General features: G+C 55.2%; 1 protein-coding gene across 1 annotated transcript in view; it reads right to left on the reverse strand.

Annotated features, from left to right (window-relative positions):
* Positions 1 to 2318: 2318 nt before the first annotated feature.
* CUNH4orf50 (chromosome unknown C4orf50 homolog) overlaps positions 2319 to 26332 on the reverse strand; it is a 68145-nt gene continuing 44131 nt past the window's right edge. The window contains exons 8-9 of the mRNA XM_046423426.2: positions 10784 to 10904; positions 2319 to 9312 (exon numbers count right to left, since the gene is read on the reverse strand). Coding sequence (XP_046279382.2) covers positions 10785 to 10904 — 120 coding nt within the window. The 3' untranslated portion in view covers positions 2319 to 9312; position 10784. The remainder of the gene's footprint in view (positions 9313 to 10783; positions 10905 to 26332) is intronic.

Consider the following 26332-nt stretch of genomic DNA (forward strand, 5'->3'; position numbering starts at 1 on the left):
AAAAGTTGGTTGAAAACCTCTCTGCCCTGTGAAATATTATTCCCAGCACATCTCAGGCAAGGAAAATGCATGTTAAAGACCACATAGAAACTTCTAGAGCTCCACAACTTCTCAGGGATGAAGTCCACAGAAATATCAAAGAATCTAGGAATCTGAGTTAGATGGGCCTTGTGAGTTCAGTCCTACTCACACCTGAGTCTGCCCTCAACAGCTTAAGGAAATGGTGTCTTGGGCTTTACCCATGGCAACAGGATTCCACTGCTTTTAAGAGCACTCTTTCTGTTGTGAGAAAGGGCTCAGTTTCAAGACCAGAGGGATATAAGCAGGGAGGTGGCAAGAAAGCACAATAATGGTTCCCACTTTAGAGAGGTCCTCACATGCCAGGGGCAGGGGCAGGCACTGCACCCAGGGCAATTCTCCTGTACCTCACAGCACCCTCTGAGTTTTACAGCCTCACTTTACAGATGAGGAAACTGAGGCTCAGAGAGATCAATAACTTGCCTCTGGTCAAGCGAGACTTCTGGGATTTGGACAGTGCAGTCACGCCCGAGTCTGTGTTCACTTTTTCCTCTCCCTAAGAAGCCTGACAGGGAGGGGAGCATGGAGGTGCTGAGGTCAGAAGGGTCTGGATTTGGGGGTTAGACTCTTGGCCTCTGTGCCACCTTGGGCAACTAATCATCCAAAACCTACATTTAGGGCCCCACTGTGTGTTGCAGGCTCTGTCACTCTCCATCAGGGCGACCCGCCCCTGCAGGGGGGCCTGGCTTCCTGGACTGCCCCCCTATACAAGGGTTTTGCAAACATCGGGTGTTTCACACTTCATGTTCTGCTTTACACACCATTGGCTCCTTCAGCTGCCTCCTGTGGCACACCATGCCACCTCCACCTTCAGGCTGGGACACGACGGGTGACAAACCTTAAACCCATGGCTCAGGAAGGGACCCAGCTGGGGCTCCAACTCTGGCGTGTTGGACTCCTTTGCACAGCCTCTCCTGATCCCAAAGCCAGGAACCCAAGCATGGCGGGGAGAGGGGCAGAGCCAGGGCGGCAGCTAGGAAAGGCACCCCCAGCCAGAGATCCCTAGAGGAAGCACCACCCGGTGACAGCCATGGCCGCCCCATCCTGTCCAGCTGGTGCTCCAGGGATGAATGACACCATGATATTTGAGGAGAGGCCAATCTGAGCTCATCTCCTCAGACCGAAGAGCCTTCCAGGGACCATGAGTAGTCCCAGAAGAGACAGGGACGTGTCAGGCAACAGCAGGAAGAGGACGAGAGGCCAGTTCAGCTCCATGGTGCACTTGGTGTAGGCATACAAAACACAAAAGAGGTCTTTAAAAAAAAAGCCTAAGTTGTAAAAAGAATATGTGCAGAAAACTAAGAAAAGAGAATGTATTTGTGACCAGCTATATACTGCTGTTAGTGAGTCTGCCAAGCAAGTCATGAATTACCGTGTGCATTTTAGATGTAAGGAAAGAAGTTCAGAGAACTTAAGCAAGCTGCCTAAGGTTGCATGGCGATGAGTGAGAGAAATCCAGGCAGCTTGATTCTAGAAGGTCTGCTTTTTATGTTGCTTTCAAATCAGTACGCCAGGGATTGTGGTCAGCTAAATAACAGCCCTCCAAGATGGCCACCTCATCCCTGGAACCCGTGTGTATTAATTCACATGGCAAGTGGGAACGTTTTGTGTGCTTTAATAAGAACTCAGGGCGGGGAGATTATCCTGGATTATATGGATGGAGCCGAGGGAGAGACGGGCTCTGTTAACACGGGAGAGGGAGCAAGCAGAGCGGCATGAGAAGATGCTCCCGCAAAGGTCGGAGTTAGAGAGTCGAAGAAGCTACACTGCTGGCTCTGAGGATGGAGGAAGGGGCTGCCAGGCGGAGCTGGGAGGGCGAGGATGTGGGTTCCCCCTGGAGCCTCCCCAAGGAACAGGGCCCCACCAACCCCTGACTTAGCCTGGCGAGACCCATTTCAGACTTGTGACCTCAACTGTGAGATGATGGGTGAGTGTTGCTTTTAGGCATTAGGTGGATGGATGGCATCTGTCAGGGCAGCAAGGAAATTAATGCAGGGATGTGACGGATCCTGCAGGGAATCCCCTCACGGTCTGTGCAAAGTGGATTCCCCTAGAGAGAAGATACTGCATTCCCTGCCAAGACCAAGAGAGTCCTGGATCCGTTGCCTCTTTGTGTCGCGTCAGGGCTCCCAACACTGTGGGAACCATTCATCCATCAAACATTCAAAAGGAAAAAAAAAAAAAAACTCTGTGAAAAGCATACATTTTAATGTACAAAATTACACAAAGTATACATTTAACTAACATAGAAAAATACATCTGGGTAACAAGGGGAAATCCTGGCCTGGTTCACACAAGATGGAGCAATTGTTACAAATCTTGAAAACCTGGAAGGGAGAGATGAGCCCAAGTCCCAGGGATCAGGAATCTGAGAAGCAGCTCCTGGTGGCTGGCTCTGTCACATCCCTGCTGGCAGACATGACGGGACACCCACTGGCCCAGCACCAGAGGAGGGTCCTGCTGAAGAGCATCCAAAAGGAAGGGGGTCTGCTCCTGGTGCTGGACCACCCGGTGAGCAGCACATCCCACCGTGGGGGGCTTATCCCGCCGTCGTCTAGGAGTCCTTGCCTGTCCACGCAGCCACAAGGGGTGGACTTTCTGTGCATTTTGGATCCAGTGTAAAAACACACACTTTCCAAACCGATGTTGTGCTTCACAGATTTCCTGGGATCTCTGCCCAGGATTCAACTAGGAAAGAGTAAGGAGGCCCTGGAGGATCTGCCAAAATGAACCCACAAATCTTACTCATAATCTCTGCCAGTGATCCACTGGCTCTTCCCTGCCTGACCATCAAAAAGCAGGCGGTGAAAACCTGCGCTGTGGAAGAGATGGACGCGGTCCCCAGCTCAGGGTGGTGGTAGATGCTCCAGCATCCCTCTGAGAGGCATCTGCAGAGCCTGCTGTCACGGGGAAGAGGCAGGGCTCCTGGTGTCCTCTAACATGCTCTGAGTGCATAAAAACCATGCGCTCCCCCCAGGATCCCACACCCCCCGGCCCTGTTCCTGAGAAAAGCTGGGGACACAAGCACCACGCCCAAGCCTGCATGGCTGCTTGGCACATCCAGAGTTCAAACCCAGAGTACCTCTCCAGAGCTCACCCCTCCTCTGTTAGGGGCAGACTTTGCCCTTGTCCCCATGAGAAGTCTAGGTTAATAGCTGTCACATCACTGGACAGACAGCATTCTCCCCATCACTTCAGTGTCCTGCTTACAAACACTGCATCGTAGCACGTTCAAACACATTGACACAGAGTTGAAATAAAGTCTTCAGCTACTTTAACAATCTCAGTCATTTGTCTTTCCTTCCCTTTTTCTACCATCAGATAGAGGTGCTATCGGTCTGTGCCTTATCACAGCCATGGCCACGGTGTCAGTTCATGACTCTTCACTGCACGGACACCAGGCATGGAGCGGTCATGGGAAAGATCAAATGGGATAAAAGGAAATGCAATTCTCCACCCCAGCTCTGCGGGCTTATTGAAAGCAGTTTTAGGTCCTGCGTATGGATTCTCTTCCTCTAGAAATTCTCCTGACACAGGGAAGAGGACTAAATATATCAGCAAACCCCAGGGGTTTCCTTTCTCATTTTTCCTTAAGGCACCAGAGAATTTCAAAGAGTTTATTTCAAAACTAAGAAGGAATAAAGTTGGCCGCTGGTACGCAGGCTGAATGGAGACCTAGTCCTGTTTGCTTATACCATTGATATAACCGCTCACTAAATCCAGGTCTGAAGAGTTTAGGGTGCAGGCAGCTACCCCCAGGAGGCTCTCTTGGTGTCTCTATCACAACATCAGCTGCAGTGTCTGGGCTTTATCTGGATTTCCAGATATTGTGCAGTGACCAGCCATCCAGAGCCCAGCACCAGAGCTGCCCTGTGGAGCCAAGTACCACCACGTGTCCTGAAATCCATTTCCATAGGGATTATCCTCAGCTTAAAAGGCCCTCTAAGGGCACAGTCACAAAGCCGACTCACGGCCAGAAATACTCCAAAGATGAGAAACTTCTCCCGCCAACTCTGAGAACACATTTTATCCCCAGCGAGGAGTAAAAATGAACAAGAGTCTAACACCAGAGAAACCCGCAGTGGCATCTCGGAATTTAATTAGCCAAGAGGATGGGAGAATTGCAACGGACTGTGGGGCCATAGTCTGATGGTTCTGTCCCTGGTGTGTGTTAGACTCACCAGGGAGCTCTTGGAAGGTGCCCTGCCCGGGGCCCAGGCGAGACTTCTGATGCAAGCAGCCTGGGTGAGGGCCTGGATCTTTAGAAAAGCTTACAGGCCAGGCCAGTGTGCAGGAGTCACAGGGAGTCTCCACTGCAGGTCTTCACATCCGACCAATGGCCTGGGGGACGAGTGGCAGAGCTCTCAAGACACCTCCCACCTCCTTGCCCCAGAACAGCGCAATCTCAACTCAGAAAAGAAAGTTGACGGTCTAAAAGATGTCAGAATTGTCTAGCACCCCATTCTCAGAAGTCGACTGAGTTCTCAAAAAGTTTCACTTTCCAGACCTGGAATCTCAGCCTGGATTCAACTGGGAGCTGTGGATTTCTTAAAAGAAACTCAGCGGCCAGAGGGAGAAAAGACCCCCTCAAGTTTCTAAAGTTTGTTCAATAAATTGCTGAGTGAAACCAACAAAAATGAGCTATCCGTTGAGAGGATTTGGGCTCCCCACCCTCTTCAATGAAGGCTGACCAGACTCCGAAATGATCTCATCACAAAGTGATTCACGGAGTTCCATCCGCTTTCTGGAGATTCTCACAGGGAGGAACTAGACAGGGCAGGTCATGGAGGGTGAAGCCGAACCCCAGTCACAAAGTCTACCCAAGAAGCAGGTGCGTTTCCAAGGTACCGTGGAGCTCAGGGCTTCCCCGGGGGAGGAACATGCTCATGGATTTGACACCCAGGGAAAGAGTTCCTGGCACTAATACGTGTTGCCAGGTGGGGCCACGCAGACTGTGACCTGCTATGAAATGAATTGCATGGTGGCATTCTGAACCTGAGGGACCTGCATGGTGGCCCGGCTGGGAATCCTCTGTAAAGACTCCAAATCAACCTGGAGGTGCCCCTGAACCCCACTGGCTTTGGTTTCCTCCCTGTAGAATGAGGAAAGGTGGACATTGATCCTAAAGTCTAAGGCCTTGCCAGCGCCCACAGAGGGTGCTTCTGGACCTGTTAGCTCAGTGCCTACTCTGCTGGCCTGCTGGGCAAGGGCAAGGAGTGACCCCCCAAGCACATGGCCCAGTCAGTCCACAGAGCCATCTGCCCACGCTGCCTCGCTCCCGGCTGCCACCGCACCTTCAGCGTACCTATTTTAAGCACACTGCCTAGTGGTTCATGGGGAACGTTACCATGCCAACTGGCTGGCTGTTGCTAATCATAATCTATGAATGTGCAGTACAACCATCTGACAAGCAAGTCTTTTCTCCCTTTGCCTGGGGACTTTTTCCAAATTGTCCTAAGACAGATCATCACCATGCTCATAACGGCACACAGTAGGTGCCTAATAAGTTTGCACTGAATTGAGGACCTGACTGGTCTGACAGGCGCTTCTCTGCCCAGCGTGTCCACTGTTTCCACAGCACGTGCAGAAGCAGCTATTTCACTACCCCCATTTGCCAGACGAGGAAACAGGGGAGGGGAAGTTCCTTCCCCTGGCCTCAGGGTTAGTAAGTTGCAGAACTCAGATGGCAGCCTGGTCCCTCTGGTTTAAACCCTAATGGTCTTCTCCTCAGCCAGGTGCTATCTGTCCTCCGTGGAGCATGTGGACAGTCACAAGCACCTATCCTGTATGTTTATGAGACACAAAATTCTTTCCCATCTACCTTTCCATTTCATTCATTCAAAGAGGGGGTCTCTGCCAGGGTCCCCCATGTGCAGTGGCATGGACTACTCACCCCATGGGGCCCTCTCTGGAAAGGACAGAAGTAACAGTAACAGCGTGAGTGGCAGAAAGACCAGTGGTAGGCGATGGCTGGGGCCTTAGGGGGAGCTTTCCATCTGGGGCTGGTGAAGCAGCAGGCGCGGCCCAGAACAGAGGGTGCCCCTATCCCCCAGCAACAAACCCAAGGGTAAAGCCAGGCCCTGCACAAAGCCAGCTCAGGGGGCACTTACCAAGTGCTCAGCACCGCTGACCTGTTGACCAATGGGAACTCCGCTGCAGTAGGGTGGGGACTTGGAGCGCTTTGCCCTCTCCTATGACTCCAGGGCCTACTGCCGCGCCTGGCACCTGGGCTTGTTGGTTAAGTGAAGGGATGAAACCTGTTAAGCGGCCAACCCTTACCCCAAGAACCTGTGGAGTGTGCTGGGGGCAGGGGGCACTAGAAGACAGATTTCTCTCATTTCTTTTTTTAACATTTGGAAAAACGTGACATTCTTTTAACCTAGGTGGCAGATTTCTGCTTGGGAAGGGAAGAAAGGGACCCAGGTTTTATTGAGCATATACTAAGTGTAGGAACCTGACATTTCTCATTTCTCCTGGTGCTGGCGAGGAGAGTGATATGGCCCCCCACTTACCAAGAGAGGACTTTGCAGATCAGACAGGGGGCTAGGCCTGCTCAGGGTGGGTTTGGAAATCATGCTCACAATTCCTAAAGCCAGGTTGTTCCCACAATGTCATGTATCTTGCCAGGAAGGAGATCTGGAGCCTTAGACAGGCCCCACTTGTTAGAAAGGAGCAGTTGTGAAGCACCTGCTGGTGCCCGCTCCCACACACTAGGTCACCTGACGCGACCTGTGCTCTTATTCGTGCTTCCCGATGCCCAGCCTGGTCTCTCTCCCTCTCCCCGCCCCCTCCTTGGGATCACACCCAGAGCCTCCTGCTAGGAGGTGCCCCACAGCCAGCCCCCGCCCAGGCTCACAGTCAACGTGTGCCCGTCTTCCATCTTCAACCCGAGGCTGTAGAGGGGCTGCGTTCCTCTCCGTCCTCCACAGCAGGGACCAAGGCTCAGAACCATTAAGGGCTCTGCCCAGGTCGCTGGACAGGTGGCAGCAGAGCTGAGGGTCCAGCCCAGGCACTGCAATTCCGGTCCAGGACCACCCCTGGGGGATGCAGTTTCTGCCTGCCCACCTGCGGGACGGGCCAGGCCACTGTCCCTCTCTGTGCCTCTGGATTCTCACCCACAATACAAAGGTGACAGCAGGTGGAGACTTGTAGCTCGTGGTGAGTTGAGGAGAAGGCATGGGGGACCCTGAGGCCCGCTGGGCCAAGTGCTGGTCGGGGAGCGGGGTGCTGACCTCAGGTAGCCATGACCGTGGCCAGGAAGGTCGGGTTCAAAGTCACCAGGGCTACCAACTGTCCAAGGCAGCCAGACATCCAGATTATATAAGAAATCTCCTGGCTCTTAAAGGTCACTTGCTCATTATAATTTTAGAAACGTCCCCAGCAGCTTCCTTCACGATGGCCGTGAGGTGGAGGCCAGCCAGCTGTGCTGGGTGGTGAGGGAATGGATCACGCGTGGTGCATCCCTGGGGCGGGACACTACTCAGCCTTGAGCAGGAAGCATGCGCTGAGCCGGGCGTCACCACGAGCTGACCTGCACACGTCCTGCACATGCACTGAGCCAGTCACCAAAGGACAAGTACCATGGGATTCCAGTTGCTGGAGGTCCCTGGAGACAGGTCAGAGTGGTGTGGCTGGAGTCTGGGGAGGGGACAGGGAGCTAGTGACGGTGCTTCAGTTTGGGAAGTTTCTGATGTGGTGGGGGTGACAGGGGCACAATGAATGTGCTCAAGGCCCCTGAACCGGACTCAAGATGCCTCGTTAAGATGGTTTAAGACGGTGAGTTTCAGGCTGTGCTCACTTCACTATAACCAGCCCACCCAACAAACGGAAAGGCGTAAACCAAACAAAACAGGCTGTGTGCCTGCTGCGCTGAGAAGCGCAAGGTCTGTCACTCGCCCTCACTGACCACTACCCCCAGTTCTGCTGCCACCCAAGACACTAGTGCTGGCCCCAACCCCAGGCTGCCTCCTGCCATGGACTCCTGTCTCACAGCAGCAGCGACCAGGAAATAAGTGGCTTGGGCCTCAACAGGCAGTGGCTTTTCTTTGCATCTTCCAGGTGGTACTTAGAGGTCACCTGTCCCCAGTCGCCACCCCCACTTCCCAGCTGTCCACGTAAGCTGGCCTCACAGTCATGAAGCTCACAGGGAAAGTCACCTGAGGGAGAGGGCAGCCTTGGTCAGAGCTCAACTCCTGGGCAGTGACGCCCTTGCTGGGTGGAAACTGCTGGAACCGGGGTGCCGTGCTTGGGGTCCTTTGGCGTGGGGTGGGTATTTGGGGATGTAAGTTATAAGTGGACGTAAGTTGCTTGAAGTGACACGTGTGTGGAAAGGAAGAGCTCGCCCTTCTTCCCAGAGCAGGGAGGCTGGTCTGGGGCCTCCCCACCAGCCAGTGCCTGCTGCGCAGTGGGAACCCAGCAACGTGCGCGTGACACCGGGAGGGTTGCAGCAGGCGTCAGAGCTACAGGGGGCCCAGGGGGCTGTGGTCACACCCACTGTACAGATGAGGAAGTGAGGCCCGTGGAGGCCAAGGGGCGGCCTGAAGTCACCAGCAAGTTAGAGACAGAGTTGGTGTCTGGCTCCCCACCAGGGCCCTTTCTCCCGGACCAGGGGCGCCTGACCACTGGGGTCCAGTCTCCTCTGAGACTCTGCGGAGACCCAGGGCCTCTCCCTCGAAGTCTCTGCACAGTTAGGTCCTCAGCTCAGCTGAGCCTCTGCAGGAAACGTCAGTGTCAATGTGATCACTGAGGTCACTTTGAAACCATTCCAGTACAGGTCCCTTCACCTACCCTGGGAGGGACCACGTAGAGCCCAAGATGCACCAAGTCCCTAAAGCCACTGGGAGGAGATGGAGTCACCTTCCCAGCCATGAGCACACTTGGTCCTCAGGGCACAGCTGTCCAGTAGGCAGGGGGACCCTCAAACAGATGATGAAGAGCTCTTTCCAGGAAGGTAAGTGACCAGCTCCACGTGACGTGGCTTAGGAGTGGCAGAGCCACAGATCCTCGGGACTCCAGACCCCAGGCTCACGCCGACCCCTGGTGCTAACACAGCCTTCCTGTGTCACGCCTTTGGCTCCCTGCTGGTACCATCAAGGTAGAGGTGTCCCCATCATCGAGCTGAGCAGGCTTGGCTTGGAATGTGACTCTCTGGGAGGGATCGTAAATCCCTCGGTCACTTGGGAGAGACGTAAATATTCCTGGGATGATGTGATTGCCTCTGTGTCGTCTTCCTTCCTGCAACAAGGAAAGCAGGGAGATGAGTCCTCAGAGGGACCAAACCTACCGGTGTGACTTCCACGTGTGGCCATCCACCTGCACCAGCCTTGGGGTTGCTGGGGGCCGCCTCTGGCTCTGTGTGGTAGGCAGCCCTTACCTGATCTGCCTGCTGCTCTCTAGGAAAGGCTGTGTTTGGGATTCAAAGTGACCTCAGTGATCACTGACAAAAACAATGACATTAAGCGTCCTCTTTATCTGGGGTTCACGAACCCTGATGTAATATGGACGTTCCATGTGAGCAGGCATTTGTGCACTGGGGGTGGACAGGGGCTCTAGCTTTTCTGAGCTTTTCAAAGAGGTCAGTGGCTATCAGAAGGCCGAGAGCAACTGACCCAAAGGAAGAGAGAAACTGGGGTTCTCATGGATGTGTTCCCTCCTCCCTCCCTAGAGCCCTGTTGTATGCCAGGCTGGGTGCCTCTGCAGCTCCATGCGCCCCCTCCCGAGGTGTCCGTGCACTCAAGCCAACATGGCAGCATGGGGACCACAGGGTGTACGCAGGTCTCTGCTGTGACCATGGAGAACAGAGTGAGATGGCCCGGGGTGCCAGGAAGGGACAGTGGAGGTGGGCGAGCAGAAGAGGTCTCCAGGCCCCTGCACAGAGGCCCTTGGGGAGGGAGGTCATGAGAGGACAGGGGTGAGGGGCAGCGGGGCTGCGTGGAGAAGTGGGGGGATGTTGGGCACGTCCCAGGCCAGTGCCAGGACCCAGTCGTGGCATCAGAAGGAGGAGAGGGAGGTAGGAAAGGAAGGTATTGGGGGTGGGGAGTGCCTGGAGACGCTGACCTCTGGGCAGTGTTGGGGACAAATAGGAGTTTCCTGGACAGAGAACACAGCTTGGGCAGAAGCCAAGTGGTGTGGAACGGTGCAGGCCAGGAGGGGCTCGGCAAGCGTGGCGGGCAGACAGGGATTTAGGAGCTTGGTTTGCCAAGAGGAGCCTGCATGGACGGTGCCCGATGCATAAGTGCATCTGGGCGAGGTGACGACTTACAGAGGGGGACCAGAGCGCAGCATCCCCCTGTGGTTCCACAGTTGCCCCCCGGCTGATTTCACCGAGGCAGGATTTACTGGGGTCTGCAGGATTGGACAATGATGGCCACGTAGCTTGTGGCTGTGGTCACCATGAGGACATTGGTGAGGATGCCCACCACACGTCACCCCGTGGGAACAAAGTTGCTCTCACTGCACGTTTATGTGTGCAGGTGTTTTGAGCCTGCTTTTCTAAACGTATTTATATCTGTCTGTCTGTGCACCACATCACATGCATTTTTGGAAGGGAATAAGCAAGACAAAAATAAACCCAATTCAAATCCTCAAACTTCATAGGGCCACTGGCACCACACGTCAGCAGGCACCCATGTCACTCGGAGCTTTGTCAACACTCAGACCCCTAGGCTCGATCCCAGCCTTCGGGGCTCTGTGTCCATGAGCAAACCTCAGAAGCCTGTGTTTCCAGGGAGTGCCACGCTCCTGCATGTGCCTGGGGCTTTGTCTTCAGTAAGCTCATGCACTAAGTATCTGCATCTGGGTATCGCCGTATTGAGTGATGCTGCAGTCTGAGGACAAAGCAGAAGAGTAAAGTTGCTGTCACGAGAAGCAGCTAAGTGACACCAAACACAAAGCAATCATCATTCCTTGCCTGTGTCCCACACACGGTTCATACCTAAGTTACCCAAATTCTTGCACTGACCAAGAAATCAATGCAACAACAGTTCCAGAATCAATGAATAGGGTCATCTCCATAACCCCAGTGGGACACTCAGAGGATAATTCCTGACAAAGTTATACTCAAAAAATTATAACATACGAAACATACTCTGAGAAATGGTCAGCCAAAGGAGAAACATCACTTGAAGGGGTTACATGGAATAGGGATTCTACAAAGGGCTTTAAAATAATGTTTACCACAGATGTATATGTTCTATAAGTAAAAAAACAGAGTCATTGGTATAAGACCTCTATAGGCAGGTTAAGCAGCAAACTAGAAACAGGTGAAGAGAGACTCAGTGAACTGAAGGCAGTGCTGAGAAAATCATCCAAAATTCAGCACAGAGAGCTAAAGAGGTCCAGGGATGGGTTGCTGGAGATTGAGTGGAGACATTAGAGTGAAGACCCAATGACCAGGGAGATCCAGCCATGAAAAGAAATGAGGCTGAGGCTCCTAGGCATGGGGGCAGACAAGCACAGCAGGAGAGGTTGGTGTGCCTGCTGTGTGGGGAGGTGCTGAGGCGAAGAGGAGTCAGGAGACCAGCCCAGAAGTGGGGATCCCGGGAGCCATGCTCCAGCTGGTGCAGAGGCCTTCCTGAGAGTGAGAGCTGACCATGTGCACACTCACTCGCGGGTTCCCTGCCAAGCGCCCACTGTGTGCCAGGCCCTGTGCTCAAGGCCATGGGGAATGCTGAGATGAATAAAACCCAGACACCTGTCCTCAAGGGCCACTCCTTGAGTGTGCCCACAGACCAGTGCCAAGCTTAATGCCCGAGGAATCAGCATGCTGGCTTAGAAGAGGAAGAGTGGGGTCAGGGAAGGAGGCCCTCGGAGACCTGACAGAGTGAGGCACGGGATGGGCTTCTCAAGGGGGCTGGAGAGCTCTCTGCTCTGCAGTATGGGTGGCAGAGGGGACACCCACGTCTGAAGGAGCACCCAACCTGTGCCCTCCAGGGTCCTCGCCAACCCCACGGCATGAGGCAGTTCTGGAACCTTGGCAGGCATTTCTGCCCTGGGCAGGTGAGACCAGCCGCAGCCTCACCTGGCAGTCAACGGAGGAAGTGAGCAGTGAGCAGGCAGCGGGGAGATCCCGAGCACGGAGGCAGCCACATGATGGGGAGGGGGGAAGCCCTGGGGTATCAGAAAACCAGGCCAAAAACGGGGACAGTAGTCCATGTCCTACTTAGTTTCAGACCCTCGAAGACAAGAGCTCCTCCAGGAGAGCAGCACAGACATGGCTGTCCTTGACACCTCCGCTCACCCACCCCCAGGCCAGGCAGCTTGGGGCAAGCATGGGACATGGGAAGGTCACACCTGGGGACCTTCATCACCATCTTTTCTCTCCCTCTGATCTGAAAGTCAAAGTGTAGCTGAGGATGAGCCGTGACAAGATGACAAACCCCTGAAGTTCAGAGCTGGGGGCTCCGGTCCTCTCTCCTGCGCTGCTGCCCCCACAGCCACCCTCCGCCATCTCTGCCCGGACCACAGGGACAGCCTCCCACCAGGCTCCCCACTTCCAGGGGAAGCATTCCCCTGCGAGGCATTCCCCTGCCTCACACCGCCATCTCTCTCTGCTCCTAGGACCACCCAGACTCCAGCAAGACCCACGGAACACCCTGCGACTGCAGCCAGCCCGCCTCTGCCCACTGGTCTCTGGAATTCAGGCCTCTCCACATCCTGCAGCAGCCTCGGGGCCTCCCGCAGACCCAGCACCGCAGCCATATCTCCAGCCGTGGTGCCAGGTGCCTGGGGTGGAAGGGCACACGCCAGCCACCAAGGGCAGGCACCGCTGGCAAGGGGGCAGGCTCCTGGGCTGTCTCCAGCGTCTTTCTCTTCTTGGCACCAGGGGTTCGGGAGCCTCCATTTCCACCACACTTCTTCAGGTGCAGTTGCTGGGCCAGAAATGCCATGCTCTTCAAGCGTCCCCCATCCAGTGTGAAATCCAGGTCCACCAAGTGCTCTGATCACGGTGCAGGCACAGCATGTGCTCCCTGGAGCTCCCAGCCCTCAGGACAGAGGACAGCCCAGCTCCACAGGAGACCAGAGCCCTGGAGAGGAGATCCTGGAGGCTGCGGCTGAGGAGGGTTATGAGGGAGCCCCAAGAGGCACCTGTCCCGGGGGACCTGACACAAAGGAGTGAGCCTAGGGCTCCAGAAAGGTGGACCAGCAGGGCAAAGCAGGAGAGCCACACGTTACAGGACACAGCCCCAGAGGACACCTGCCCTGTTCTGGCCGCTGCACCAGCCCTGGACAGGACAGTCACATGGAATCCTTGTGACTCTAGGATGCATGTTTATCATGTTCCCATTTACAGAGGAGGATGCTGAGATGCACAGAGAAATGTCCCCAAGGTCCCATAGTAGGTGGTGGCGGCACTGGGATTTTAAAGCAGACATGCCAGAGTCCAGGACCCATGCCAGAGCAAGGCCCAGAGGGACAGCGTGGAAACAGCCCCATGTGCACAGGAAGCTGCCTGCAAGAGCCTGAGAGGCGGGTCCTGAGCAGGGACCGTCTGAACCGGGACCAACTCATGTGATCCCCATCGACAGCACCTGGTTCCAAGGCACTTCCTGGGGGCAGTCAGCACTTTCTGGCAGGGACAGGGAATCAAGTGCAAAACTCATGATTTTTTTTTTCAAATAAAAACCTTCAAGATTTAAGAATCTACTTTGTTTTCTCCATCTGGTCACTAATTTTTATATTTCCAATGCTGTCTGTGCTTCGGATCCATGCTGGGCTATGAACACGTTTGGTGTGAATCTCAGAGTTTTAATTAGCGTGCTAGCTGTTCCTGTGGAGTCATACAGAACACACCCCACATAATTAGATTAGGAAACGGACTTCTCCCCCGAAAACAAGCGACCTCACAGTAATCGTCCCCCTCAATCACGGCTGAGCACGAACGTTCCTGGTTCTCCCCCAGAGCCCTCTCTGCCTCACCTTCAGCAGGGTGGTGTCCCTATTTCTCCAGGGTTTCAGCAAAGCCAATGGGTTCTGCCCCGTAGTCTACCTAATGCGTGGAGTCTTCTGGCCCTTCTCAAAGCGAGGACCCTCCCTGGGAGGCTCCGGGCAGGATGGCTGCTGAACTGCCCTCGCAGGTGTCTCTTGGCACTCAGCACCTCGCCAGGGAGGCCTGCTCCATTGGCAGCTCTAACGGTTGGGAAATTCATCCATGAATGGAGTTAAAATGAGACTTGCTGGGACGTGGGTGGCCCCCAGAAGGAATGCTTCACGTGCCAACTGGGGGCCACGGATGGAGCGGGCGTCTCTACAGACATGCCAAGCCTGGTCAGGCGACTCCCTGGCTGCCCTGCGGTTCCTCAGGATTGGGAGAGAATGCACAGAAGGGCCAGCTTGGCTGCGTCCTCTGCCCAAGGCAGCCCGACCTGCTCATCTGTCACAAGGTAAAAAGATAGAGGTGACTTGCTGCTCTCAGACCCTGGCAGGGCACAGAGGAGGAGACTGCAGAGTCGGCTGGGAAATGCGCAGCCGGCGCTCGGACAAAAAGAGACCTGAGTTTTCACGTTGGCCGATTTCCGTGGTGTAAAACCTCTGTGGATGAGTGCCAGCCACTGAGGTGACGTCACTGAGAAGCTGGGGTCTCTCGAGCCAGGAGCAGCCAGCTCCAGTGCCCCCGTAGGTGGGGGCTTTGGTAAGAGTGTACGTGAGAGAGTGTGCGAGTTCATGAATGAGAGCGGATGCTAATTTTGCAAAAGCAATATGAGAAAACCAAATGAGCAAAGAAATATTTTTATAACTGTAGTAGATACAATGTTATGAAGAAAACCATCTGGGATTGATAGAAGAGGCATTTTTAGCAGAGACTCCAAATTACCTTCAAGGGAATGCACGTGTCCTTACGTTAGAGGCACAATGGGTGGAGCAGAGAGGTCATGTGCCCAGAGACGTGTGCACGCCAGGGTTCTAACAACCCCTGGATTTTGTTTTAATCAGATATGGAAATGGCACAGACAACAGAGGCAACTACCCTGGAAAGAGCTTACTTCTCACAGCTGCCCCGGGCGGGCAGCAGGCAGGGGGCCAGTGGAGGCTGGGTGGGCCCAGCTACCCAAGCGCCTGCTATGGCTTCTGCAGGAAGGAGTGGGCGGGGCGGCCAAGGTGAGCAAGCCTCGGTTGGACGTCCCAGTGATGCTGGGCTCCAGGCTAGGGCGCTGTCTTGACTGTCTGTGCCTGGTTGTGGGGTGACTTGGAAGCGCTGGCTTGGTGTATCAGGCTCAGTTAAGGGGTGACCAGGTGTAGGCCCATGACAGGTGTGCCCACAGGAAGTGCTTCCCACCTCTAGGAGTCAGGCAGCCTGATGAGGCTGGCCAAAGGCACCAAGGTGGCCAAGGGTTGTAAATACCAGAAAATAAAAACACGATTTGTGCCACCAGCTTTGGGCAAGTTGCATAACTCTCTTCCTCAGTTCCTCCACCAGTGAGGCGAGGATACTTTCCCCGACAGGGCTAGTGTCTACAAGTGGATGCTCAGGCCTGAGCAGGGGCAGAGATGACATCTGAGGCTCCAGAGCTTCCTGGGGACAAGGTGGTGCCACAGTGGCTTATACAATTCCACTCAATGACCATCGTTGGACTGTGAGTGTGGGTGGTGGGGGTGACGTGACAGGCAGAGTGTGGAAGGAGCGCACACACAGAACAGGCAACCGAGATTGACTTCCACAGCTTCCTGGTCGCATGGGAAACTAACAACACAGACAGGTAAACACTGGGTTCTCCATACGCCCTAATCTGTGCTTCAATATCAAGATTGATGGAGGCTGTCTCCACGTTCCTCCTCCCACATCCTGGCTTAATTGATGGGCTTGCTCTAGAGTCGGGGGCCTCTGAATTTCATTACGCTGGGGCTCCTGGGAGTATCGATCCGATTCAGAAATGAAGCAATAAATTGTGCTCAGACGTCATGAGCAAACCCACAGGCCCCAGGGAGTGGGCGGCCGCAGGGCTTTCTCGGTGCATCGTCTGTTTCCAATTTGATTTTCACCACAAGCATAAAGGTCTGAATCAGCAAGAGGTATCAATGGCTTTGAAAATGTTTACTCCCTTTAAGAAAGGGATTCCTCTCCTGAGACTCCGTCTCCCAGAAACTGTCTCCCACGGAGGGAGGCAAAGATCTAGTCCAACGATAATCAGCAAGTTATTTATTCTAGGAAAAAAGGGGGCAGAATGGCCCAAATGCTTAACAGCAGGCGTCAAGGAAGTTTCCTCTCCTGTAACCATGAAAAACGAATTGATGAAGACTTTGGGTAAAGGCCTACAAGATGAGATAAAAATGCAGGATACAAATCATCTATGGATCATGATCCTAAATATCATAAGGAAACTTACCCATAGGAATAAAAAGACGGCATGGGCCAAAAGGGTCACAATGGTTTTGTTTTTATGGATTTTAATGTTTTCCTTTTAATTGTCTTTCTCTCTTGTTATTTTTCTCTGCTAAGCACACATTGCGTAAGTTCAATTCTCGTAACATACATTTTCCAGGAGCTCTGTAAGTAAACCACGGCCTCCCTCTTGGGAATCCAGAAGACGGGTGTGAAGACGAATCTCCCTTTTCACTTGTTAGCCACACCCAGAGTCCAGCGTCCTCCTGTGCAGGGTGGAGGGATTTATCTGGATCTCCCCTGGCCACTGGTCAGTCACCTCGTGCAGCCTGGAATCTGTGCACACAGAAGCACAGATAAAAGCCACTTCTGTCCAGTCACACATCAGCTATGGGTGCTGTCTGGAGTCCCCATCCCCTTGGGGTGGGTAGATCCCGCTGTTTCTGTTTTGGTTTAGTCTCCACTGTCCACCTGACCAACACCTTGGTCCAGTAAGCAGCTCAGAGGAAGTGGCTCTAAGTTCTGCACCTGACTACATCACCCTCTGTTCACAGAATGGCACCTGCTTCCTCTCCACCACTCCCCTGCCCCCTCCAGGTCACAGCCAGGGTGGTTTTTCTAGAAGAGTCCGTCCTGAAACACCCCTTTCCACCACCAGGGGTCCCCACCACCCCCTCAGGCTCACCTCCATCCTGCCCACACCCTAGGTGCAGCTTTAACCCTCCCGAGACAGGGCTCTTCATGCCATCTCACACACTCCTGCTACTGGGGAAAGACAATTGGTTGGCCGATCCCATGGGTATTCCCAGTCTACTCTTTTCCTCGTTTCCTCCTGCTCCGGAAGTTGGAAAGGTGGTATTGGCTCTCAGTTGGGAATGGCATGGGACATATTTATGGGCAGATCTGGCCAATGAGATACAAGGCAATGTCTGTAGAGTCATCTAGAAAAAAAACATTGCTTCTCCCTTTCTCTTGGAACATAAATGTGAAACCTGAGGCTGCAGAAGCCACCTTGTGACCATGAGGCGATGACCCCTAAGAAGAAAGGCCAGCAAGATGAAGAGAGTGGTTCTGAAGGGTGGAGGGCAGCGGAGGGGTTGATGGAACCACTGAGCTGCTGGGCCACCCCCGAGGCCAAGTCCCTCAGCTCCTTGATGAGTGGGGTCATCGGCATGTATTTGTTTGGGTCAAAGGTATTCTACTTCTTGCAGCTGTCCCCTGCTCGACTCCTCTTCCTCACACAGGGAAATGTGTGTGAATCGCCAAGCTCAGTGCCCAGAACAATGGCCAAGCTCAGTGCATGGTAGTCTCTGTCCTCCTCCCCCCTGTCATCTGCTGGGAATACACCGCACCTAGAACTTGCATTTTACTTTACACACAATTAGCTCCTGTCAAAGAAACCAGACTGAGGTCACCTGGGTAAAGTGGGGCTTCCTGGCAGGGCCATCTCCAGTACCTGAGAGGAAGGGTGGGCAGCTACCCAGGGCGAGCCAGGCCCTCACGGCTGTCCAGCGAGCAGCACTGCCTAGAGCACCATCTCCCTGCCTGTGGCCAGCCGTGTCTTTCCCCTCTCTCCCTCTACACCGGCCTCCTCTCTGCCACAGGCAGAGGGACACCCGGACAGGCCTGCAGTTATTCTGGGAGTCCTGAGCAGGGAGACTTGAGGTTTAGGTTCAAAGGATCTGGGAAGAGTTCCTATGGGTCTGGCATGGGCCAGGTGTCTATCTGCCAATCGATCACCTGTGAGGGGCGGAGCTGTACCCCAGGGCTCCTCTGGGCTCCACCCACTGCAAAGAAGGCAGAACTGGGACTGCGGCAAGACCTTGGTTGCTGTGTGGCTTCTCCTCTAGCCACTACCCTCTGCCTCCCAGCACAGAGAACAGGTCTCCTTTAGGGCAGGGACAGGCCCCTGGCAAGTCTACAAGCTTATAAAGCTGAAGGTCGTCCCCAAGTGCAGAACCTGAGATGAGGAGGCACTTGCAGCTGGGTGGCGGAGCCAAGATGGAGCCGGGCAGTAAGCCCAGGAGGGGCAGAAGCCAGTTCCGGTTGGATCCTGAGGTCCTCCTGCAACAGTGGGCTCATGACCCCAAGAGCACCTCTGAGAAGTACACCGAGGCCTGGGGGTTTCTGCTTATAGGACAGGAGTGGGAGCCTGGGGTGGTCCAGGAGGGCCTGAGCTTGCCCGCAGTCAGCTGAGAGTGGAGATGCCCCATCTCCTGGCAGGTTCAGGCCTGAGTCCTCTTGCAGGTCGGGAAGGTTTCCATGAAAAATCAGCCCAACCCGATGTAAAGATTTCACCTAACAGAAGTGGATCCCACATTTCCAGACCACCCACATCCTGCCTATACCACCAAAGCCCCACATTTTCTCAATGTAATTCTCTAATCCTGTGATGACCCCATGTTACAGATAGAGAAACTGAGGCTCAGAGACACCAAACACCTTACCCCAAGTCATCTAGCTGGGAAGCAACAGAATCACACTCGAATCCAGATCTGCCTTGCTCCTCAGCCTGGCTGACCCCAAGGGCACGAGGCGGTCCCCACAGACTACTGGCAGGAGGGCAGGCCGAATGAAGTCCCGATCCTAGGAGCTGCCGGGAGGTGGCAGGGAGGTGGTGTCCTTCGCAGAGCTGTGCTCAGCCCAGCGTGCAGGGAGGACAACTGAGAGACGGAAGTGATCCCTGCAGTAGCCACCTGGAGAGACTGTGAGCAGAGCCTTGAAAGCACACCCAGCCCCAGAGGCTTTGATTATCCAGCACCCAGCGCTTCAGCTGCGCCCACCCCGGGTCTCTGCTTGCTCAGGTCGCGGGGGGTCATCGCAGCCCAGTGGCCCAGGTGCGAGGCGGTGGCACCACCCACCGAGCGCAGTGAGAGGCGAGGCCATTCATCAGAGAGCAAAAGATGGCCAAGAAAAATGACTCTGGGTTCCTGAGGGTGAGGCGTGGAGGGAAAGGGCCACGTTCGAAAAACCCCACACTGTCACCTCTGGGGCCAGGAAGCAGCCCAGAAACAAGAGACCCCAAAACTCGGCCATGAGAGAGGAAGGATGGGAGGTCCCCTGGCAGGAGCACTGCCCCCGCCCGCTGCAGGGAGCCGAGCTCTGGCTGGGTGGGCTCTGGGCTCGCCTTGTGCTCTCCCGAGGGCCCTTTAAGGGGAAGGAGAGAGCAAAACACGTCTCAGCTGGCCTTGCAAATCGGCATTTCACATTTCAGGATGGCAAGTCCCAAGGGCACACTAGGAAGCACCGCCTCTCCCCGCACAGCTGCTTCCAATCTATCCCCTTTCCAAGCAGCTCTGGGGGCTCTGGCCCCAGAATTTGCCTGGCTGGTGCTTCTAAGCCTGGAGACACTTCAAAGCCCCAGCTTGAGGAGCTTCCTAAAGCGCAAGTCCTTGGCCTCTGCAGGACGGACGAATGGAGTTCCCTGCTCCGGAGGCCCTTCAACTCCGCTGTCCTTCAACTCTCCCGGGGAGCTGGTGGGCAGCCAGGGTGAGCGCCACGGTCTGACCCCACTCCCTCCGCTCAGAGGGAAACAGACTCAGGCGCTGCTGCAGGCTGGTGCTCCTCAGAGAACTGCCGATTCTCCTGTTTGGAGGACATGCCTCCCTCTTTCCAGAGGAAGGCTGCCTGAGTGGCAGGCGGGGAGGCGGGTCTCGGCACTCCTGTCCTTCTCTCTGCTGCGCCATTTCCTGAGCCGAATGGGCTGCCCCAGCCCAGGGGCCTGTTCGCCGTTCAGTGGAAGCCTGGGGATGGAGAGTCGGTGGGTCCCATGCCCAGTTTCCATGGATACCACAGTGCAGGAAGGTTCTGGAAGTCTGGATGGACTAACTTGGGCTAAGTATCACTCCTCCAGTGACACATTGATAGTCACACGCTGCGCGGAGCCGTGGACTGAGCAGGTGTGGGCGGCCCCTTCTGAAAGGAGACACATGAGCCTCGAGCTCCAGCAGCTGCAAGCCTACAGCCAGGTGGGGCCAGTCCCAGGCACAGAGGCCAGGACAGCAAGGACAGCTGCTCTGTCTCCAGGGCCTCCTTCTGAACCAACCACCCTGACCCGAGGGGTCATGCCGACCCTGGTTGGCATCCAGAGGACTCTGGAAGGACCATGCAGATGAAATGCTGCTGGAGGGAGGTGGGTAGAGAGGCAACACTGCCTCACGGAGCCGCAGCACAGCATGGCGACAGGTCTGGAGCGGGGGCAAGGTGTGTCATACTTACCATAGAGCAGTTAGGAGCCCACCTGCCAGGTGCAGATCCCCTGGTCCTAATCACTGGCTGTGTGACTGTGGGTGAATTAATAAACCTCTCTAGTTTCACCTGTGTGCAGAGGTGGGCTGCGATGATGGAGGTGACGTGGGCGCAGTGCTCTTGGCATGGTGGGGTATCGTGAACACACGCTACGTGCCAGCTGTGAATATGATCTTAGCCGAGGGAAAGAGAACAGGTACTGCGTTTGCTCTTTACTCCAAGATGGCAGAACAGTGACAACTTGTCCTTCTCAGCACTCACCCACCGTGAAGACTACTGTGAGCCCCACGGGGACGAAATGCTAGCCCACCAGGTGGGCAGAAGAGCTGGCCCCAGCAAGCCTCCACTGGGAAGGGCAGGAGGCGCTGACAGTCACCTGGGCCTGAGGGCTCAGGCCAGTCAGGACCTCTGAGGGATGTGCCCAACCTGCCTGGGTGACCCGAGACCTCGAGACCTGGACAAGCAGCTGGGGAAGAGCCCGGCCACACCGCAGGAGCAGTCTCAGTCCCTGTCTGTTGCTGGGCCTTCCTTCCAGAGGAAGGACACAGGAAAGGAGCGATGTCCCCGCAGGGACGTGGCCTGACCTGCTGTGTCACAGGTGACGTCTTCTCCCCCCCAGTCCCAGGCAGACTCTAGGAGATCCCACGTGGCTCACTGCCGTGTGGGTTCCTGCTGGGCACTCAGTGAGGAGCCAGGTGCTGCTGCCCGTGAGCTGGGGAGGAGCCTGAGGCCCCGGGAGGTGGCACAGGAGAGTCCCCGGTGCCTGGGTGTCTGTACGCAGATGATGGTGTCGGCCGTCATCTTTCCGGCTGCCGTGGCCAGGGCAGGGGGTTTAGGTGCTGCAGGCTGGGGGCGGGGCGTGGGGTGGGGTCAGAGTGTTCAGGCCCAGCTCTGGGGGCGGAGGGGTGTGGGGAGCTGGGGGAGCAGGAGCGGGCCTGGACTCTGCAGTGCGGACAGCAGTGGGAAAGCTGGGGCGTTGCTGCTCCCCCCCGTGGTGTGAGGCGCTGCCCTTCTGAGGAAAGATCGCTGTCCGCAGAGCTGGGAGGCAGGTGGACGGGGCAGGAGCACAGTTCTGAGGGTGCAGCAGGGGCTCAGCTCCCCGTCAGACACAAATGGCAGCCACAGGTGTCTCTGATCCCACTTGACCCCACCTGGGAAGGTCCCCGCGGGAACCACGCAGCTGAGCAGTAGCAGTGGCTCTGCCTCCATCCGGCTCCTGGCAACAGCAGAGAAATGAGAGGAGCCCAGAGGAAACGCAAACCCGAGGACGCCAGGCGGCCACGGCAGCTCAGACCCAGCGCCCTGGAAGGAAGACGGGACAGCAGTGGGGCTCTGGGCCTCCAGAGCAGTTGGTGTCCAGGGCCAACCGCAGTGCTGACCGCAGCAGCGGTCCACGCCACCTCCTAGCCCCAGGGGTGCCTTTCAAGAAGACTATCAGAAACGATGCGAACCTCGTTCCCTGTTTCCTACAAAGCCCCAAATGAATGCCCCTGTGGGACAGGCCTGGCCCCCACAATCCCAAGTCAGCTGTCACTGCTAGTGTCACTTAACACTTACCCACCCAACTCCTGCCAGGGTCTAGGCCCTGTGTCAGGTGTTGGGGGTACACAGGGACACAAGACCTCATCCTTGGTCCCAAGGGCTGATGGTCTCAGGGCCTAGGGCTGGTGCTGCACGGGGGGCGTCCATAGAGGGTGTCTCACCCATGGACTGCGGGGGCTTTGAGGGCAGGATCAGGATTGTCCCTCTGCCCTCCCTGGCCTGGTATCCGCAGTGGTGCCTGGCACAAAGTGGCCACTTGTGGTGTGCTCAGGGAGCAGGCAGAGGACAGGGACCTGGGACTTTGCAGGGCGCAGCCTCCTCAGCCCACGCGATACTCCCTGGTCCTTGCGGATTGTGAGCCTCACTCTGCCTCTAAAGGGCCCTGGAAAGAGGAGCAGACCTCTTCACCCCCCACCACGCGTCTCTCCCAGCTGCCCTAAATTTTAATTAGCAATTATCCTCATAAACATTTTTATGGCACTTCAGCAATTACAAACCACTTTCCTCACATTATCTCCCTGGGATCCCAGAGCTGTGAGGAGGGCGCGCGACCCACTTTCCTGAATGTGGACGGGATTTTCCTGCTGCGGAGAGAAGGGCCTAGCGTTCCCAGAGTGTCCCTGAGGGCTGGTCCTTGACACAGGCTGCTGCTGTCTCCTTAGGGAAAGTCCCAGCGGCACAGAGACACGACTGAAGACCAAGCAGGGAGGTGGTGCCCATGCAGAGAGGGCACCTGGGGACAGCTGCCACAGGAAAGGCAGGGCCATGCGCGGGGCCAGGTGGCAGCCGCTGGGAGGTGGGCTCCCAGGGACTGTCCCCCTACTGCAGGTACATGTCTTTCCATAGGGTTAGTTTTTATAAGGAGCACACATTACTTTGGTAGCTTAAGTGTTCATAATTACCAAAAAAGGGAAGCGGCAGGGGCCGACGTGACTCTGTTTACGTGGAATGTCCAGAGCGGGCAAACCCGGCCAGTGGGGGCGCGGGCTGGCAGCTGGCAGGCCCGTGCTGGAGAGGAACGAGGAGGGGCTTGAGGGGAGCAGAGTTCCTTTTCGGGGTGATGAAATGTTTAGAAATGAGCAGCGATGGGTTCTCAGCATCGTGAATGTCCCACAGGCCACCACCTTGCACACTTTTGGAAGTGGCTGCAGTGGTGACCTCGGTTTTTTCAGGAGTAGACGACCCAGAGGAGCACCTGCACCCTCGGCCAGTTCGCCTGCGTCCCCGAGCTACGGCTGTGGGAACAGCGAGTGAATGCAAAGGCAGCCCCGCCCGCTGCTCCCCACACCACCGGCCACCCCGTCTCTGGCCGTGGAAGAACCACGTGCTTGTCGCTCGCGCACACCAGCACCACTCTTACACTCGACCCTGCCCGTTCTGAGGCACTGCAGGACCCGGGGGGTTGTGGGGGACGCCCACCCCCACCTCTGCACTGGGGGAAGGGGGAGGCGGGCAGCAAAGATGCCTGCTGGCCGATGGCAGTGGACACCAAGAACTACAGCACCGCAGGCGGGGGACGTGGCAGGGAGCATCTGGGAGCCCCAGCCACCCGTGGCAGAGGTCATCAGGAGGCAGCCGTGTCACTGGCACTTGAAAACAGGTCCTGTGGCAAAAGAGCTGTGGCCACCTGTGCCTGGGCCACCAGTGGATCTCCACACCTCCAGGGCAGGGACCACCAAACCATGCCCTCCTCCAACCATTGCTGCCCACTGACCACTCCTTGTCCACCCGCTCAGCTCCTCCCAGTCTGTCCCTGCTCCAGTCTTTTTCCGTTCAGCTTAGCCATGGCTTCCTCCAGGACACGGTCCTCAGCTGCACATCCCTCTCCCACCAGCCTCCTCCAGCCTCCACCAGCCAGGTGCCTCCCTGGGCTCCCTGCGTGTGGACAGGAGGCCTAGCCCATTCTTCTCTGGGCCTCAGTTGCAACACTCTGAAGGCATCTGCCACTATGGAGCTGAAATTACTGCATGGAACTTGCAGCATTAAGGAATTTAATGTTTATAGTCTCCTATAAACATAAGTGTTCATGATACACATGATGATTTAATTTTATTTAGGTAGGACTCATTAAGTAAAAAATAAAAATAAAAACCTTTCACAGAATTCCCCCCAAACGACGTTCATCTTGTATTTACTGAGTGCCCACCACGCGCAGGGCCAGGGGTACACGTGAGGGGCTTCATCCCACGGACTCGAACCAGAGCAGTGGGCAAAGGCTGGGGGGTGGCCAGCTCGCCCGCCCTCCCCATGCCGAGTCCTGGTCACCCGGGCAGTGCAGGGCAGTGGTGAAGCACCTTTGTTTGCTCTGGCACCCTCTGGAAGGCAGCACGGGTGGACATGGGGACGTGGGTGGGAACCAAATGTCCAGGGCCCCCCGAGGGCCTGAGGAGGAGGCATGGGCTCCAGCCCTCGCTGATGGCACCCACTTCCTGCCTGCTGCCTGGGTGCCTAGGGACAAGTCATTTTCCAGAGCCAGCAGCCATCCTTCCCATGGAGGACACCTGTGTCACTCAGTGTCACAAAGCCTCACCTCTAATTGTATAGCAAATGCTTTTTTTTTTTTTTTTTTTTGATGCCAGGGATTGAACCCAGGGGCACTTAACCTCTGAGCCACATCCCCAGCCCTTTCTTATGTTTCATTTAGAGACAGGGCCTCACTGAGTTGCTGAGGCTGGCTTTGAACTCACGATCCTCCTGCCGCAGCCCCCTGAGCTGCTGAGATTCCAGGCGTGAGCCATCATACTCCTTGTTTTCCCCCACTATGCAAGTTTTATGAACCCCTTAAAGATATTCATGGATATAAAAACAAATAAGTCCATCTCCCCAGTGTGTGTGTTTTCAACAGAACCGAGTCTGCGAGGTCCCATCAGCACTGTCTTCCCAGCAGCCTGTGACCATGGCGGCAGCAAGGCACTCATCATTCAGTAGCCACCTCCTAATGTGGTTCTGTCACCCAGTAGGTGCTCAGTAAGTGTGTGCTGAATGCAGTCTCAATGGCCGGCCTTCCCCTGCGTGGGCATATCCTTTACTTAATGCAATTGGACGTCTCCCTGTTCCTAATCACTTGCTATTATAAATCACACCATGATAAATTGTGCAATTTGTCATATCCGTGTCAATGACCAACTGGAACCCCACAAGGAGTTATTTCCTGCTCAAATGGTGTGGATGTATTCTGGCTTCTGACTCGTCTGCCAGCAGATATTTTTTCAAAGCAGTGTCTACACCACTGCTCAGGCTGGAAGCTCTGTAAATACGCCTTTATCCCAAACCCAACGGCAAGGCGGGCAGAATTTGCATTTTGTTTTGCTAAATCGAGCATAATCTCCTCCAGGGACAATATTACATTTTCTTTTCTTTTCTTTTTTTAAAAAATATTTATTTACTTTTTAGTTGTGGTTGGACACAATATCTTTATTTTATTTATTTATTTTTTATATGGTGCTGAGGACCGAACCCAGGGCCTCACACGTGCTAGGCAAGTGCTCTACCGCTGAGCCACAACCCCAGCCCCCAACATTACATTTTCTTGCCTTTTATGCCCAGTGTGAAATGTCTGCTTTTGAGAAACCCAGGAGAACCCGCTCTGTGGTGAGCCACATTTGGGGAAAGGAGACTTGTATTGGAAGCAGAAGGACAGAAGGAGCCGTGCACAGGCCTGGAATCCAGCTGCCCAGGAGGCTGAGGCAGGAGGATCACAAGTCCAGCCCGGGCAACTTAGTGAGCCCTGTCTCAAAATTTAAAGGAGGGGATGTAGTTCGGTGTCACAGTGCTTGCCTAGGGACACAAGGCCCTGGGTTCAATCCCCGCTATCATCAAAATATAGAAAGATACAGAGAAAAGGAAATATATATTTTACTTCTTGTAAGCAGAACGGTGAAAGTAAGGAGTTCAGGACTTGGTGCGTGTATAAATGAAACACACCTGAAACAAGTTTAGTGGCAACAGAACCCCTCATGAGCCCAGCCCAAAGATGCTTCCAGAATTCTGTAAATGCCACCACACAGATGGGCGAAAGCTGCCAGTGCGGGCACTCAACCCAATCTGCTATCATCTGAGAAGAGTAATTAAGTGTTGAGATGCTGCATCATGAAGAGCTGCTGTGACAACAGCTGGCTTTAACTATGAGCCACGCCCCAGGGGGCA

The sequence above is a fragment of the Marmota monax genome, unplaced genomic scaffold, assembly GCF_021218885.2.
Source record: "Marmota monax isolate L192 unplaced genomic scaffold, Marmota_monax_Labrador192_F-V1.1 WCK01_AAM20220418_F8-fsc00009, whole genome shotgun sequence".
NCBI lineage: Eukaryota > Metazoa > Chordata > Mammalia > Rodentia > Sciuridae > Marmota > Marmota monax.